The sequence below is a fragment of the Geotrypetes seraphini genome, chromosome 7 (assembly GCF_902459505.1).
Source record: "Geotrypetes seraphini chromosome 7, aGeoSer1.1, whole genome shotgun sequence".
Lineage (NCBI taxonomy): Eukaryota > Metazoa > Chordata > Amphibia > Gymnophiona > Dermophiidae > Geotrypetes > Geotrypetes seraphini.
In genome coordinates, this window is record NC_047090.1 from 140,730,052 (window position 1) to 140,747,145 (window position 17,094).

General features: G+C 46.7%; 1 protein-coding gene across 1 annotated transcript; it reads right to left on the reverse strand.

The window, feature by feature from the left end:
• Positions 1 to 4,254: 4,254 nt before the first annotated feature.
• Positions 4,255 to 16,210, reverse strand: LOC117364245. The gene is made up of 4 exons (XM_033953255.1): positions 16,157 to 16,210; positions 15,487 to 15,766; positions 11,744 to 12,015; positions 4,255 to 4,347 (listed from the first exon to the last, which is right to left on the reverse strand). The coding sequence occupies exons 1-4, from the start codon at positions 16,208 to 16,210 to the stop codon at positions 4,255 to 4,257; spliced, it is 699 nt and encodes a 232-aa protein (XP_033809146.1).
• Positions 16,211 to 17,094: the final 884 nt, after the last annotated feature.

Genomic DNA, 17,094 nt, shown 5'->3' on the forward strand with positions numbered 1-17,094 from the left:
TGTGCTACAGGCTTTAGGACCCCTTCCCAGACTCCAATTGGTTCAAATACCTAAGGACCCTCCTATGGGAGGGGCCTTAGACCCCCCCTCCCTGGTGCATCCCAGGAAGCACTGGGAAAGAGAAGGCCCACCACTTTGAAGAGGCAGGCTTGCCAGCAAGAGGGAGTGGGCTTAAGGTATCTGAACCAATTGGAGTCTTAGGTCCCTCCCAGTGTATCCTATGGGAGGGAACCTAGGTATCTGGGCCAATTAGGGCCTTAGGCCCCTTCCTGATGCACCCAGGAAACACCAGGAAGGGGAAGACCTGCCCTTTTGAAGAAGTGGGCCTGCTGGCAAGAAGGAATGGGCATCCTTCTTGTAGGCTTTCTTCAAAAAGGTACGAGGGGGTTTGGGGGGAATTTGGAGAGTGTGTGTTAAAGATGGGGGAAGGGGGTTTCTGACCTGATCCCCCCAGCCCTTCTCTTGGGGACTTATTGGTGGGTGGTGAGAAGGGGTGTCGGGGGAGCCTTGGTGTCAGGGGTGTGGGGGCAGGCACCAGGTTGTTAGTAAAGGGTGTGGGGGCGGTCTGGGTGGCCGAAGCAGGAGGGAGTGGGCATCCTTCCTGCTGACTTTTTTTTAAGTTGTTGAGAGGGGCAGAGTGTGAGTGAGGGGGTCTTGGTGGCCTTCTGCTTATAATCTTCAGGGGGGGTTGGGAGCATGGTTTTTTTCGGGTGGCCTTGATCTTTGTGTGGGGGGGGGGGGGGGGGGGGAGCACAGGGGGTCCATTGGCCGCTATCTTTGTGGTGGGGTTTCAGGAGCATGGGGGTATGGGTTTCTGAGGCAGGAGGCGTGGGCATCCCTCAGCCTCTTGTTTTTTATGGCAGATCTTTTGGTAACACAGTTACTGACAGCTAGACCTGTTGGTTTATTTGGGTTGTTATTAACTGTTGCTAAATTTAATGCATGCCTTAGCAATGTTAGACCATTGATTGAAGTGTTCGTTTTAAATACTAATGAGGTCATGGAAAAGCACACGGTGAGCCACTGTGTACAAATTAGGTCGTTGCTAAACCAGATAGTGACAATCGTTAGATGATCTGAGCGTTTAGTGCATCCGGGCCTTAATCCCTCCATTGCCCCAGATGCCACAGCTAGTTTGTGAGCCTGCCATGACAGATAGGGAAAAATACTTAAACAGTACCTGATTACTATTCAATGTATTGTAAACTGCTTTGGGTTAATCTCTATATGAAAATGGTGGTTAATAAATCCAAATAAGTAGCAGCTGCTGTTTTCCAGCTATGTGGTTTTGAATCTTGACCCAATTGTTTGTACTGCAGCTCAGCCATAGCACTGTTGTGCAGAAGAGTCAGGTCTGAGATATCCACATGACAAATGCAGATGTTGGCAGGGGAAGGGAGATGACTCTCACATGAGCAACTGAAGAGAAACTTCCTGTCAATCTTTAACTGTAGTGGCCTAGGTAGGCAAGCTATCTGCCAAGGGACATAATAGGGTGGTGAAAAGTAGAAATTTTTTTAAAAAAACAACAACTTTATCTTCTCTTTTTCAGACGCAGTAAATATTTTTTTGTGTATACTTATTATTCGCTTTATACAAAGCGAAGTACATGCAAACATACATAATAAAATATGCAAACAGACATAAAATCACACATAAAACAAAATCATGAGCTAAAAATACAGAGCATTTAACTGCAAGTGAAGTCTATTACAATGCTTCTCAACCCAGTCCTCAGGGCACACCCAGTCAGTTGGGTTTTCAAGGTACCAACAATTTTTTTTATTTTCTTTTATACTGTCTACAAGCTGAAAAGTGATCAAAATCGTGTATGCTCAGGTACAGTAAGCATTTTGGGGGAAATTCTAGAAACGGCGCATAAATTTAGGCACCAGTTGACGCCCTACCAGTGCCTAAGTTAATTAACAAACGCCAGTTAAAATGGAAAAATCAGCACTGTTACAGTGCCTAAATAATATGTGCCAGAATCGCGCCTATGTAGGCGCTTTAGGCCGCCGAATGCTACTATGGGCATGGCTAACGCTGGAAGTGGCACCAGACGGCCTTAAAGTGCCTACGTAGACACGATTTATGAAAAGGAAAGGCACCGTTAATCTAGGCCCTAAAAACGCTGGCCTATATTTCCGGCGCCTATCTTTCTCCGAAGCACCGGTGGCTGCTTTTTAGGCAGCAGCTGATATTGGCGCCCTGTAAACAATCCGGGCCTTTCTGTCCCAGGAGGGCAGACAATCTAAGGTGCCCTAGTATCAAGCAGTCATAAAAAGTGACCTGAACTATTCTCATTGTTGGTCTTTTCCATGTGCTAAGACCACTTTTAGTGACACCAGGAAATGGCTGATTTTCCTATTTCTACAATAATGGCTATGCACTAATTTTTGCATTATTTTTTATTTATTTAGTTTTTTTTATACCGTTCTCCCAGGGGAGCTCAGAACGGTTTATATGCATTTATTCTCAAGCAGTTTTTCCCTCTCTGTCCCGGCAGGCTCACAATTTATCTAACGTCCCTGGGGCAATGGGGGAAGTAAGTGACTTGCCCAGGGTCACAAGGAGCAGCGTGGGTTTGAACCCACAACCTCAGGGTGCTGAGGCTGTAGCTTTAACCCCTGCACCACACTTTCCAAGGACAAGCAGGCAGCATATTCTCACATGTGCGTGTGGTATTACTTCATGAGCACTTACCGACACCTATTTTGTAGGTGGTGAAGGGCTCACATGCTAATCAGTTAGAATGCAATGGAGCTGCACTAACCGACTATCACAGAACACATCTACTCTCTAATCTAAGACCTATTCCAGCATTAAAAAAATAAAAACTATTTTTTAGGATGTGGGTAGCATTCACACAAGCAAAAACTACCGCAGGATGTCTGAGCATGCCCCATGTTAGTGCATTTTAACTGTAACAGGACACCTACATTTGTACCTAAGGCAATGGAGAGCCTAATGACCTGCCCAAAATCACAAGGAGGAGCAGCAAGACTTAAACCAGGTTCGCAGCCCTATTATGCAAATTTATCTCATGCATATTCATCATTATAGATACAGTATTGTGAAAACTTGTTGGCTGTGCATGCCCTGAGGTTTGGGTTGAAAGTCTCTGGTCTATTATACTGTCTGCTGAAACCTTTTAAATTTATTCAATAATTTGTTATACCACCAATTGGTATTCCTTCTCAGTGGTTTGCATCTTTTATTTATTTATTTATTCAATTTTCTATACCATTCTTCCAGGGGAGCTCAGAACAGTTTACACAAATTTATTCAGGTACTCAAGCATTTTTCCCTGCCTGGCCCAGTGGGCTCACAATCTATCTAATGTACCTGGGGCAATGGAAGGATTAGGTGACTTGCCCAGGGTCACAAGGAGCAGCGTGGGTTTGAACCCACAACCTCAAGGTGATGAGACTGTAGCTTTAACCACTTCACCACTCTAGAAATCAAAGTGTAGTAAAAGTGAGTCAAGTATAGGACAATCAAGCCATTGTGACATCACTGCTCTTAGGCATCGGTGGAATGAAGCATTATGATGTCACAATACCAGCTCTGGTTATCAGAGGCTGAAACTTTTCACACTATTTATTTATTGGATTTTCTATACTGTTCTCCCAGGGGAGCTCAGAACAGTTTACATAAATTTATTCATGTTTAAAAACATTTTTCCCTGTCTGTCCCAGTGGGCTCACAATCTATCTAATGTACCTGGCGCAATGGGGGAATTAAGTGACTTGCCCAGGGTCACAAGGAGCATCGTGAGTGTGAACCCACAACCTCAGGGTGCTGAGGCTGTAGCTTTAACCACTGCCAAACCCACTTGCTCCTAAGTACTGAGCAATATCTATTATGTGGAATCATATAAATATGGATTTGGTTAATTGAAGACACTTTTTGATACTGTTTAAAGATTATTGTTTGATACCATCTAAAGACTATTGGGAGCACTGGTGGGGAGACTTTTGTCAGTGACTGAGCTAGGGAGCAAGGAGATTTTTCTCCAGCATGCTCCTGTTGAAAATTTGAAGCTTTTCCTCCTTGTGAGTGAGTTCCTGTTTTTCCAAAGTAGGTGTGTGAATATTAAAGATCTGGTGAAATATTTATATGATTCTACATTAGGTATTGCTCAGTACTTAGGAGCAAGTGGGTTTGGTAGTTTTTTCCTGCTATCCCAATTGAATGTGGTGCTTTAACCACTGCACCACACTCTTCCCTTATGGGGCCATATTCTAAAGCATACTATTGTAGATCATATGAAAATAATGGTTCCATTTCATTATAGAGAAATGCTATGCATTTCTTGTCCTGGATCTTCTTTACTTTGCCATCCACCTAGTATAAGGGAGAAAAAAAGTGAATAAATCCACTTTCAAGTAAAAACAACAGAGTCAAATGCATCCATAAAAAGATACGTTTTATTACCATTTTTAATCTTTGCAAAAGAAGTCTCCTGCCATAAAGAAAATGAAAGATTATTCCACAGTGTACTTCTTATGTTATCGAATCATATTTGTCTGCAAGAGGATATAATCAAACGATTATGTTATGACGACCTAGGAGATGAATACAGGAGCAGCAAATGAGATAAACATACTTGTAGACCTGAAGAGTGTGTTTTATAAACCAATAGTAATAAACTTCATTTCTCACAGACTTTAGGAGGACAAGGTTTTTAATGTACACTTAATAAAAATCAAAAGGAAATTTAGAACAATCTATGGAAGCTGTTCAGTGAAACATGGCATAATATGTTACATCTTAGAATGTCTTTATGACCGCCAACATCATTCTAGTCTTCAATAATAAAAATAACCTAATTTCTCTCAGGTTCTGAGAAACAGTTATGAAAAAATATCTTCTATATATGAGTGCAGATATAGAAGGTTCATTTAATATGAGGGGCTGCTGAAAAGTTCTCAGCCCAACCAACAAAGTTGGGGCAGTCTCCATCGAGGGCTATACACTTATCCTTCTTTTTATGAAGCCATGTTAGGTTTTTTTTTATCACTGGCTGCGGTGATATTAGCTCCAACATTCATAGGCGTCAGAACTAATACCACTGCAGCCAGAGATTTAAAAAAGCCTAATGCGACTATGTATAAGGAGCCCTTAGTCCAGCGATTTTCCACTTTTTTTGTTCCATTTTTTTCAACGGAACGAAAAAAGTGGAAAATCACTGGACTAACCCCCTGTTTTACTACGGTGCGCTAACCGATTAGCGCACGCTAAATGCTAACGTGTCCATAGACTAACATACACGCATTAGCATTTAGCGCGCGCTAAATCAATTAGCACGCGCTAATCGGTTAACACATCTTAGTAAAAGAGGGCCTAAGTGTTAAACCCTCAATGAAGACTGTCCCAACTTTGTTGGTTGGGCTGAGAACTTTTCAGCAGCCCCTCATAAAATATTGCAAGAATTTTTGCATAAAATGTCTTTTAATCATTTTTGATGACAGGAGAATGTATTCATATACTTTTGTGGTTGTAATGCTATATGAGTGGGGTTCTAAGGAATTCGACCCCATTTGTTGGAGACTCTACTGTTATTTCTGTACTGATTTACTGATTGGCATTTTTGAGCCAATCAGGGCCTTCTACCCCTCCCATTGCATCCCAAGATGCACTGGGAGGGAAAAGCCCCATCATTTGCATCATGCAGCCCTGTAGGCAGGAGGGAGTGGGCTTCCCTCCTGCCATTTTCTCATCCAAAGGTACGGGGGGGGGGATGTGGGAGGGGGGCCAGGAATGTTAAGGGATGTGGGAGGATGGCCCAGGAATGTTGGGGGGATGTAGGGGGGGTTACAAATGTCAGAGGATGTCAGGGAGGTCTGGGATGTCGGGGGGATATCAGAGGGAGGGGTATAGTAGAGAATGACACCGGGAAAAATTTTGTCCCTGCCCTGTCCCCGCAATTGCTATCCCCGCAGGATCCATACAAGCCTCAGTACTGTAATATTTATCTTATTCTTTCCTTATAAATCAAAGTTCTGGCTGCTGAACTAGAGAAAGAGATGTTCAGCTGGCAGGGCTTTGTTTATAAATATTTATGAACACAACTAATATACTACTTTATCCTAAAGCAATAAAAAAAAGAGAAAATAAATAAATAGAAATTTTTTTTTCTACCTTTGTTGTCTGGTTTCTGCTTCCCTCATCTTCTTATTCAATTCCTTCCATCTACTGTCTGACTTCTCTCTGCGTTTTCCATTTGCTCTGTTACTGTGCCTCTCCCTTCACCACCCCAATTGGTCTGGCACCCATCTTCTTCCCTCCGCTCCCCATAGTCTGGCATCTCTGTCTTCTTCCCTTCCAGTGTCTTCTCCCCACTCTCCCTTCCCCATTCCCTTCAGTGTCTTCTCCCCATTCTGTCATCCCCATTCCCCTTCAGCGTCTTCTCCCAACTCTCTGTTCCCCATTTCTCTTCAGCGTCTTCTCCCAATCTCTCTTCTCCATTTCACTTCAGCATCTTCTCCCCACTCTCTGTTCCCCATTACCCTTCAGCGTCATCTCCCAATCTCTCTTCCATATTTCCCTTCAGCATCTTCTCCCCACTTTCTGTTCCCAATTTCCCTTCAGCGTCTTCTCCCAATCTCTCATCCCCATTTCGCTTCAGTGTCTTCTCCCCACTCTCTGTTCCCCATTTCCCTTCAGCATCTTCTCCCAATCTCTCTTCCCCATTTCCCTTTAGCATCTTCTCCCAATTCTTTGTTCCCCATTTTCCTTAAGTGTCTTTTTCCCACTCTGTCTTCCCCATTTCCCTTCAGCATCTTCTCCCCACTATCTGTTCCCCATTTCCTTCCAGCGTCTGTTCCTCTCCATCCCCCTTCAGCATCTGCTCCTTTCCTCCACCACCCAGCTCAACTGATGGGGATTCCTTTGCCGCAATCAGACAAGGTAGTTGGTGGATAAATCTACAAAACTTGCTTTTGTACGTTTTTCATATGGACGTTTTTATTTTTGAAAATGGGCAAAAAAGGTAGACGTCCTAAGGACCAAAACTTATACCTAGCTAATTTTCAAAAATAAAAGACATTTGGCAGCTTTGAAAATGGATATTTTTCCTACTGGGTTTGTGGACATCTTGCACAAAACGTCCAACCTCAGACTTAGGCACACTTTCAATTATGCCCCTTCAAGGGTTTATCACTCAGCACATTCTTTGAGGTGGGAGACTACAAAGCAATTGTATATTTCAGTATTGTGTACTATTTTGATATGCAGAGACCAGGTCAATGCCTTTTTGGTAGCTGGACCACATTTATGAAATCAGCTACCAGAGTATTTGTGGCTTTATGCAAATTTGAAGCAGTTTAAAAAATATTTGAAAACACACTTATTTCTTATTGCATTTCCTCCTGACTAAGCAGACCAGGTAGATTTAGTCCCAGGGGTACATGCTGTCACAGTTATGAGTATTCTATGACTGATCTTACTGTACTCCAACAAGTTGTAGGCGGATTATACATTTTTAAGGATAAATAAAATAAATATTTTCTTTCCCTGGTCAAGAAGATAATACTCAAATGCTCACATTTTTCTTTACCTAAAACTATGTACTGGTATGTAAAGGCTCACCCATCATCTGGCTTGAGGTTCATTTCCCTGAGCACCCAGTCTACTTTTGGGAGACAAAAAAGAGGCAAAAATTATTTTCCTCCCAACATACTTAGGGCCTGTTTTACAAAGCCAATTTAGCGGCTGCCGCGCGGCAACAGCCCCAAAGCCCATAGAGGGCTTTGGGGCTATTGTTGTGTGGCAGCTGCTAGCACGACTTTGCAAAACAGGCCCTTACTTTATAGACTAATGGGGAGGTTAGTGTGGACTGCTGTTGAGACATATTATTTTACGGTTAACCCAGGTTATTAGTAACTAGGCCTTGTTGCATAAAATGGGATCTGTGCTATAACAGCATGAGCTGGTGGGAACTCTCCCCCCCCCCATCTTAACTGTAGCCCACGTTGATAATTTCCCCCCAAGAGATTTCACTATTACTTCTCTTGCCACAACCTTTTTGATAGAAGCCAACTACAAAATTCACTGAACCAGGCAAGTGGTACCTTTTAAGTAAAAATACTTCCACATAGATGCTTTTACTGACAGGTGTCTTATTTTGTTTTGATTCTGTTTGATTACATACTTATCAATGCAGCCTAGGGCTAGTTACAGCGTGTCTGTGCACTTTGGAGTGCATATAATAGACAAAACTACATCCAAAGTAAATAATTCAAAATTTAAACCGAAAGAAACTATACCTAGCCCATGTTGTGGCATGAAGCAGTTGTACAGTTGTTAATACAGCAAGCTAAGAACCAGAGAAACTAGTTCCAACAAGCTATGAACCAGGAAAACCAGTTTTCAAGCTTGCTGGCATTCTCTGTGATCCTGGGTAAGCCACTTCACCCTCTGTTGGAGTGGAGGAAACTAGGGTTACCATATGGCTCCAGAAAAAGGAGAACGGATTGAGACATCTGAATTTTACTGCAGTCTGCATTTATATATTTTTATAATTTTTCAAATTTGTATTAATTAATTTTTAAATTCATTTGTTAATTTGGATGTTATAGGATATTATGTATTAAAAATGTTATTTTTCCTTTTTCTTTTCTTTTTCTCTTCTATTTAAATGGAATTCTTTTCATAAATTTGATCGAGTTATATTGTAAACCGTTTTGATCCTTTTTGGCTGTATATGTGGTATATAAAGATTTTAATAAACATAAACATATTTCCATTACTTTCAAGTTGGTAGAGATCTGGAATGGACTACCAGATCCTATTAGAATGATTAGCCAACTACAAATATTCCGGAAAACCTTAAAAACCTTGCTATTTTCACAATATCTAAAAAATTTACCTGCAGAATCTACTAACTCAGTGTTTTTCAACCTTTTTACACCTATGGACCGGCAGAAATAAAAGAATTATCCTGTGGACCGGCGATTGAAGAACACTAGGCTAAGTCATGGGCCAGACCCCACCCATCTCTATCCAATCTCCACCCCAGACCCTGCCCCCAGAATAGTACTAATTGTAACACTATTTTTTCCATTCATTTTTTACAGATACACAATATAATCTTATTAACAACACATAATGGTTAACCACAAAATTAAACTACACAAAGCACACTGACAGCAGATGTAAATTCTCAAAATTGACATAATTATTCAAAAATAAAGTCATTCTCCCCTACCTTTGTTCCCTCCCTCCCTCCATGCTATGCCTTACCTTCTGGCCTGCTCCCGCCTGGCTATTTTATGCCGCCCCCGGTATTATCTTCAGCCAAGCTCCCTCTTCCTCACTGATGCAGTGCACAAAGCTGTGGGCAGCAGCTCCTTGCACGTCCCGTGCCTCATCTGGAAGCCTTCCCTCTTGACGTTGCAACGTCAGAGAAGGCTTCTGTTTCAGGCGCAGGATGCATGTAGGAGCCACTGCCCGTGGCTTTGTGCACTGAATCAGTGAGGAAGAGGGAGCTGGCTCGAAGATAATGCCGCATCGATCGTACCGTGGACCGGCAGTTGAAGAACACTGTTTTGGGCCTGATGAACATGCTGGCCCTGTGGACCGGCAGGAAATTTCTGTGGACCGGCACCGGTCCATGGATTAATGATTGAAGAACACTGTACTAACCTATAACAATGCAAGACCTTTTTATGATAAATTTCTAATTTTAAACTTTGCTTTATTCCCTATCATTTATGTACATTCTAGTCTTCTGATTATTTGTAAACTGAGTCGAGCTCCGACGAGAGATGACCGAAGATTAGATTAGAACCCTAGAAATGGCCTAATAGAGCAGCAGCAAAAACAAAGGAGTAAACACTACAACAATAAAAACAAAACAAACAAAAAAAAAGCGGTTTACTTCCACTTTTTTTTTTTTTAGTCTAATACAGCAATCCTCGAGGGCCACAACTATTAGGTTTTCAGGATTTCCCCAATGAATATGCATGAGATCTAGCTACATACATTGGTGGCAGTGTATGCAAATAGATTTCATGCATATTCATTGGGGAAATCCTAGGTCGAGGTGCCTAGTGATGCCTAACGCACCGGCGCCTACCTCTGTGGCACCTAGAGATGCCTAAGTCTGCTTAGGCGCTGCTAGGTATGATTCTATAAGTGGTGACTGGAATTGAATATCCATTCTATCTTTGGCTGACTTAAGCTTAGCTGCTAGGTCAGTTTTAAGCGCTGGCCAACTAAGTTACAGTGGACAAAAGTACAGTGGTGCCTCACACAACGAACTTAATTCGCTCCAGGAGCAAGTTTGTTATGTGAAAAGTTCGTTGTGTGAAACGCGTTTTCCCATAAGAATACATGTAAAACAAAATAATTCGTTCTGCAGCCCTACATTTCCCTCCCTCCACCTCACCTTATATGCAGAGTTTGCCAGCTTTCTTTTTCACCCAGCTGCACGCTTTCAAAAAGCTGTGCACGCGCAGCTGCTGGAGTTGATCAATGTTCTCCTCTCCTGCAACTTCCGGTTTCCGGTTGCGTCAGAGGAGAAGATTGAACAACAGAGCATGCGCGCATGTGCTGCTCTTTGAAAGTGTGTGGCTGGCCGAAAAAGAAAGCCGGAAAACTCGGCATCTAAGGTAAGGTGGAGGGAGATGATGGAACACTGCATTCAGACAGGAGGGTGCTGCTGTTCCCGGCTCACATTAGGAAGCGGCGAGAGTAGTTCCGCCCCCCCCCCCGGGCCCCTCGGGCGACTTCGTTGTGTGAAACGAAGTTCGTTATAGGGAGCAAGACAAAAAGTTCGTTATGCGCAGCGTTCGCTGTGCGAGGCGTCCGTTATGCGAGGCACCACTGTAGACTTGTTTTTTCCATGAGCCAATTTGGTCACTAAATTTGGTTGGTCAGCACTTAAAATGAGTGGCTATTGTGTGACATAGTCAGCCAAGTTTAAGCTGCTAACCAATAATATTCAGTGGAGATAGCAGGCTTTCTCCTGCTGAATATTAATGTTTAGCTGGCCAAATGCTATTTAACTGGCCAGGAGCTGAATTAACAACAGGATCTGGATGAGCTCCTTTGTTCCCTGTGACCCATGTTCCATGTCCCCAAAATACTCATCCTAACTATTCAATAAAACACAACAACTCTATTTTTTGGGTAATTAGCCGCAGCTCAGTTTATTGATACAAATCAACATGTTAACATTTTATCACAACTTTAATCAATATAAATCCAAGAGCTCCCCCGAGCTACCAAAAAACAAAAACATTCTGTGCCCTCGACCCTGCCACTTCAACAAGGGTCAGAGGGGTGGCATGTCCCTCATGCCCCTTTATCCGGGTCACCTGACCCACCAGGCACGGCACCCCGCCGGCCCACCGCTCATCACCTGATGAGCCCCAATGACCGAGTAGCTCGGGAGATCCGCCACAGGCCTGTGGTCCCACAGGCCCCCCCCCCCCAAACAACAGAGCAGCGGCTAACCCAAACCCAAAACGCGCTCGCAACCCACCGCGAAATCATCCAAGAGTAAATCACACCCGATATCGGACAAATGCACCCTGTCAACATGGAAAAGCCCACCACAACCAACGTCAACCCACCCATGCAACAACTGAGTACCGCCTTGCGACTCGACCCACTTCCCCACCTGACGGTTAAACTTAGCCAACCCTCTAGTCCACCGACGGGACGCAAGACACCGCGGGCGCGGAATAACATCCGACCACAGCACATGCGTGCCCGGAAACCAGGCAAAAAGAACCCGCAAATCGTCCTTAATAACGTTAACTAACTGTCGGGCCGACAGAGAATCAACATCATTGCCCCACAAATGAATAATGAGCACGTCCGGACGACGAGGGCTATCCCGCAAATGAGACAAGAACGGCAAGAGCTGATACCATCTCATGCCACGCTGACCCCACCAAGATACTCGAACAAGGTGACGACCTCCAGGACGCAACAATGACCTCTCTCCAGCCCAATGCACAAAAGAATGGCCGATTATCCACACGGAACTGCTCCGACCAGCACCTGAAAAACAAAACATATGTGCCACAGACAGAACAAATACTCACCCAACTACCCCACAATAACACTACCGACCCACCGAGCTACCCCCAGGTCCCATAACCGCACCAGACGGTCTAATATAACCGCGGAAGGCCCCAGACACCCAGCGACCCAACCGCCGCATGCCTTCCTCCGACATACCCGCAGCACGAGCACAGGTGGCTGCACCAATCCGAAACGAGTGAGTGCCATAACGGCTAGGCTCCTCACCACAGCGCACCAAGGCCAAACGAAGCACCGCCAGAAACTGGAATCTGGAAAGAGGGGACCCATTCGCGTGAACGAACAAGACCGGGGAAACCGCAACTCGCACGGACAAAAAATCGCGCAAGCAAACAACTGGACAAGAAACACAGCCCACAACCCGATGAAGAACCAACCACTGGCCACGGCCGGCCTGATCCGTCTTGGAACTAGCCACACAGATTCGCACCTCACCGACTCCCAGCCGCACGTGGTGAACCAACAACCCACGCCCTCTGGCCCTATCAGCTACACTGACCAACAACTCCCCCACACGCAACGCCCCAAAAAAGGCAAGTGAAAAAGCCGCCCGAAAAAGGGACGACTCGTATGAAGAGTGGGCCAGATCAGGTAATACCAATAAAAGCCGAACGAGTAAGCCATGCTGAATCGGCAAGCGCGAATCAGGCCTGGGAGGAACAACCCTGCCCAGTGCACGAAGCAAACGCTGAACCACGAAACCCGAGGAAGGACAGTTCCAACCCAAAGCCCGACAGAAAAAGGCAAACACCGCCAACCGCCCCTGAACCACCCGTTTTGAGACACCAGCTCTACTCGAGGCCAGCACGAAATCCTCAAGAAAGGACTCGGCCACATGCCCCGGAACCCAACCCCTGCTGAACAAAAAGGTAGAAACCACACGGAAACCAGCTGAGTAATGCGACCAAGTCGTAGGTGCTACCGACAAACGGAGCATTTCCCACACTCCTTCTCGACCAGGCTCCACAAATGCTCCGGCATCGTCAAACCTTCCACGTGAGCCTCCGGCGCGAGTCGACGAAACTGTGAAAAATGGAAACGGGAGAGAGCATCAGCAATGCCATTCTGCAAACCAGGCACATGCCGAGCCCTAAGAAAGACATTAAGACGCAAACAGCGCAGCACCAACTCCCTGACTAGCACAGCTACTGACAGGCAGCGAGCCGTCTGCCTGTTAAAAACCTCCACAACCCCAAGGTTATCACACCAAAAAAGTACACGCCTATCCCTCAATTTATCAGGCCACAGTTCACATGCTACAATGAAGGGAAACAATTCCAACAGCGTGATATTACATGTGATACCCCGAGCCACCCAATCCTGGGGCCACCGCTCAGCACACCAGGCACCCTGACAGTAAAGGCCAAAACCGACTCCTCCCGCCGCATCGGAAAATAACTCTAAGTCCCCGTTAGACACCTCCGGAGCCTGCATAGGCAAGCAACCATTAAAGTCTTGTAAAAAACAAGCCCACATGCGGAGGTCCGCCCGAACCCCTGCCGACAGTCGCAAAAAATGCCGCTTATCCCGTACCCCAGCCGTGGAAGCAGACAGCCGACGCGAAAAAACGCGGCCCTTTGGCAGCACCCGACAAGCAAAATTAAGGGAGCCAATAAGCGACTGCACAACATGCAAAGTAGACTTATGGGCAGATAACACACGCTCAATGAGATCGAGCAACTTCCGAACCTTAACCACCGGCAGAAGAGTCACCAGCGCCTCAGAATCCAACTCGATCCCTAGAAAAACCAGGGACGTAACTGGACCCTCGGACTTGTCGATCGCCAAAGGTATCCCAAATTCATCGGCCATCTCCTCGAAAACCCCCTTAAGTCGCCCGCATTCGTCCGAATCCCGAGGGCCTATGAACAAAAAATCATCGAGATAGTGTACCACAGCGTCCAACCCAGCGCGCTCAACTACCACCCAATGAAGAAACGTGCTGAACATCTCAAAATAAGCACACAAGATAGAACATCCCATGGACAGACAACGATCATAAAAATAGGCACCCTCAAAACGAAACCCCAACAAATGATAAGACTGAGGATGAACAGGCAATAACCTGAAGGCAGATTGAATATCCACCTTCGCCAACAGGGACCCACGGCCAGCCCTGAGGATAAGCCGAACGGCACAGTCCACTGAAGAATACCGCACCGTACACAGATCACGCGGAATACCGTCATTAACAGAACACCCAACAGGACGAGATAAATTGTGAATAAGGCGGAACTTACCAGGCTCCTTCTTAGGAACAATCGCCAGCGGAGACACCATCATGACTGGAAAAGGCCGCTCACGGAAAGGACCGGCAATCCGCCCCAAACGCAATTCCTCCCCCAATTTACTATGCACTACCGAACGCAACTGAGTAACCGACGACGCATTGCATGACCGCGCCCCCGACAATTCGCCCCTTAAAGGTATCTCAAAGCCAACTGAGAACCCACGCTCCAACAGAGAACCGACGCGCTCTGGCCGGTAAAGACGCAGCCAAGGACCCAACGCACTCACCAAAACCGGTGTGGGAACAGCACCGCTACTTGCCCACGCTCGAGGGCCCCGAAGTCGGTTTCTTGGGGCACTTAAGCAAGGGATGAGGCTGCCCACATTGGGAGCAGGCGTGACGAAACCTGCAATCTGTGAAGGAGCAACTTGATTTGTTGAATCTCCAACAGACGTCACTACCCGCTCCCCCACCGGATCCCACCCCCGTCCCGGACCGAAAGGGCCGTCCGCCACCCGAAACGCCCACTGGAACACGACCCCCGCTCCCAGAGACCGCCCCAGACTTGGAGGACATATGTGTCAGCCATAGGTTAACATCCTGCGTACCCCATGACATATGAGAATTCTCCTCCATTTTATCTCTAAACGCCTCATCATAGTTCAACCACGTCCAGCCCCCGAAACGCTGGTACGCGTCAAGCACAGAATCGGCATAAGCGAGCAATAGACCATAATCACTAGGATGCGCACGCCCCCATACACTAGCAAGCCGCATAAACGAACGGATCCAATTAAGGATAGACTGCGCAACTAGAAAAGGCTTGGAAGAACCCACCTCCCGCTTCGTCTTCTTACGGCTCCGCCGATGCACCCTACCCTCCAGAAGACGAAAAATATCAATGCAAGAACGCCGCCTAATCTTACGCCTCAAAGTATGCGGCACCCGCTCCCAAAGTTCGGTCAGGGCCACCAAAGCGGGCACACCCCGACCCTCACCCTGCGGAGCAACAGTGCCGCCCCCTGCAGAACCAGCCTCCCTCACCGGCCCGGGGACCAAAGAGGAGGAGGCCGACGATGAAGAGGAGGACGAGGAAGAGGACTGACTAGATGAAGAAGACTCGCGCCTGCGCCTCCGCTTCCCTCTACCCCCTTTCTTACCGGATTTCCCCCCAGCAACCAAAGCAGGCGCTACCTTACCTGAAACAGAAGGTTCTTCCACAGGAACGGAGATGCCGCCGGAAACAACCTCCGCCGAGGATACAGATGGACGCTCCACAACAGCGACGCCACGGCCAGCAACCACCACATCAGCCGAGGGACCAGCAGCGCCACCGCCAACAGCTACTGTCTCCAACGCCGAAGTAATCGAAGCTCCCTCGCTGTGCTGCCGATCAGATACCGCTCCAACGCTGCCTGCCAATGGACCAGGAACACTGCCAACTGCGCTCCACTGGCTCTCCGGCACGACCAACGGACTCTGTGAAGAAAAACCACAACCAGGAACAGAGCCCAGGAAACCACCCCCAGGCACCCCCCAACCAGCACCACCAGCCCCACTCGGCAGGGGCCCGCCAGTCCACCCGGGAACAACACCCCCACCCCATAAAGGAGAAAACATGCCGGGGTTCCAGCCCTGTTGCCCAGAGCACCACCCTTGCTGCCCAGGACCCCACGGGAAAGCCCCGTAAGGGACTCCATAAGGCCCCCCAGAACCAGCACCCCACGGTCCGGCACCCCAGCTAGTGGATGGCTGGGGCGACTCGCGAAAAGCCCTCCTCTCAGAACGACCAGACCCATCCACCCCAAAAAAGGGAGACGCCTGCCCCGCAGCGCCACTGCTACCGGAAATGGGGAGAGAAAGACCTACAGGCTCAGTCCGGTCACCGGAAGCCTGCTGGGTAACATGAGCCACACTCCCCATCCCCGGCAGCAGACCAGGAGCCCCTGAGCTGCTGCTTTCCAGCCGAACGGACTGCCGCCCGCCCGACTTGCCCCGCCCACCATGTTTTGACTTCCCCGACGCCTTGCGCGGCGCAGCCCCATCCGAGGACACCCCAGGCGCCGAGGATCGTCCCGCCACGCGGCTCGCGGAGGCAGTGATCGCTATGGCCGACAGGGCATCCCGTTTTGATCTGCGGGTCGGCCTGCCCTGCACCGCTAAACCTCCCGAACCCACCTGTTCTTCAGGATCCTCGAGCAGGGAATCGCCTGCACAAAAGGAAATCTCAGCCACATCCGAACCCACCGCAGCCGATCACTAAATTTGGTTGGTCAGCACTTAAAATGAGTGGCTATTGTGTGACATAGTCAGCCAAGTTTAAGCTGCTAACCAATAATATTCAGTGGAGATAGCAGGCTTTCTCCTGCTGAATATTAATGTTTAGCTGGCCAAATGCTATTTAACTGGCCAGGAGCTGAATATCAGGTGAAATCTGTTGGTTTCAGAGATATGCCCAAGTCTTGAAAATTATTGTAATACATTGCAGAGTTTTGGTTTAATTCTTAATTAAATGGGGTACAGTATTCAAATTTTGATAACTGCTTCACTGTATTTAGACCTTTTTCAAAGGCTAATCTAGTAAGGCAGCAATACAGAGACACTGGAATGTATTCAAATCATTTTTCTGTAAATACTCAATGGTGCCAAGATCCTTTTTGGTGACTCTACAATAATTGTTGAACTGTACAGGTTTCTGTTGAGAGGAGGAGAAAACCATACTGGCAACAAAGTTTAAGTATAAGGTCACTGCATAAAAACTAACGAAAAAGATAAGGAAGCCAATAAAGCAGAACAACTTTAAGCTT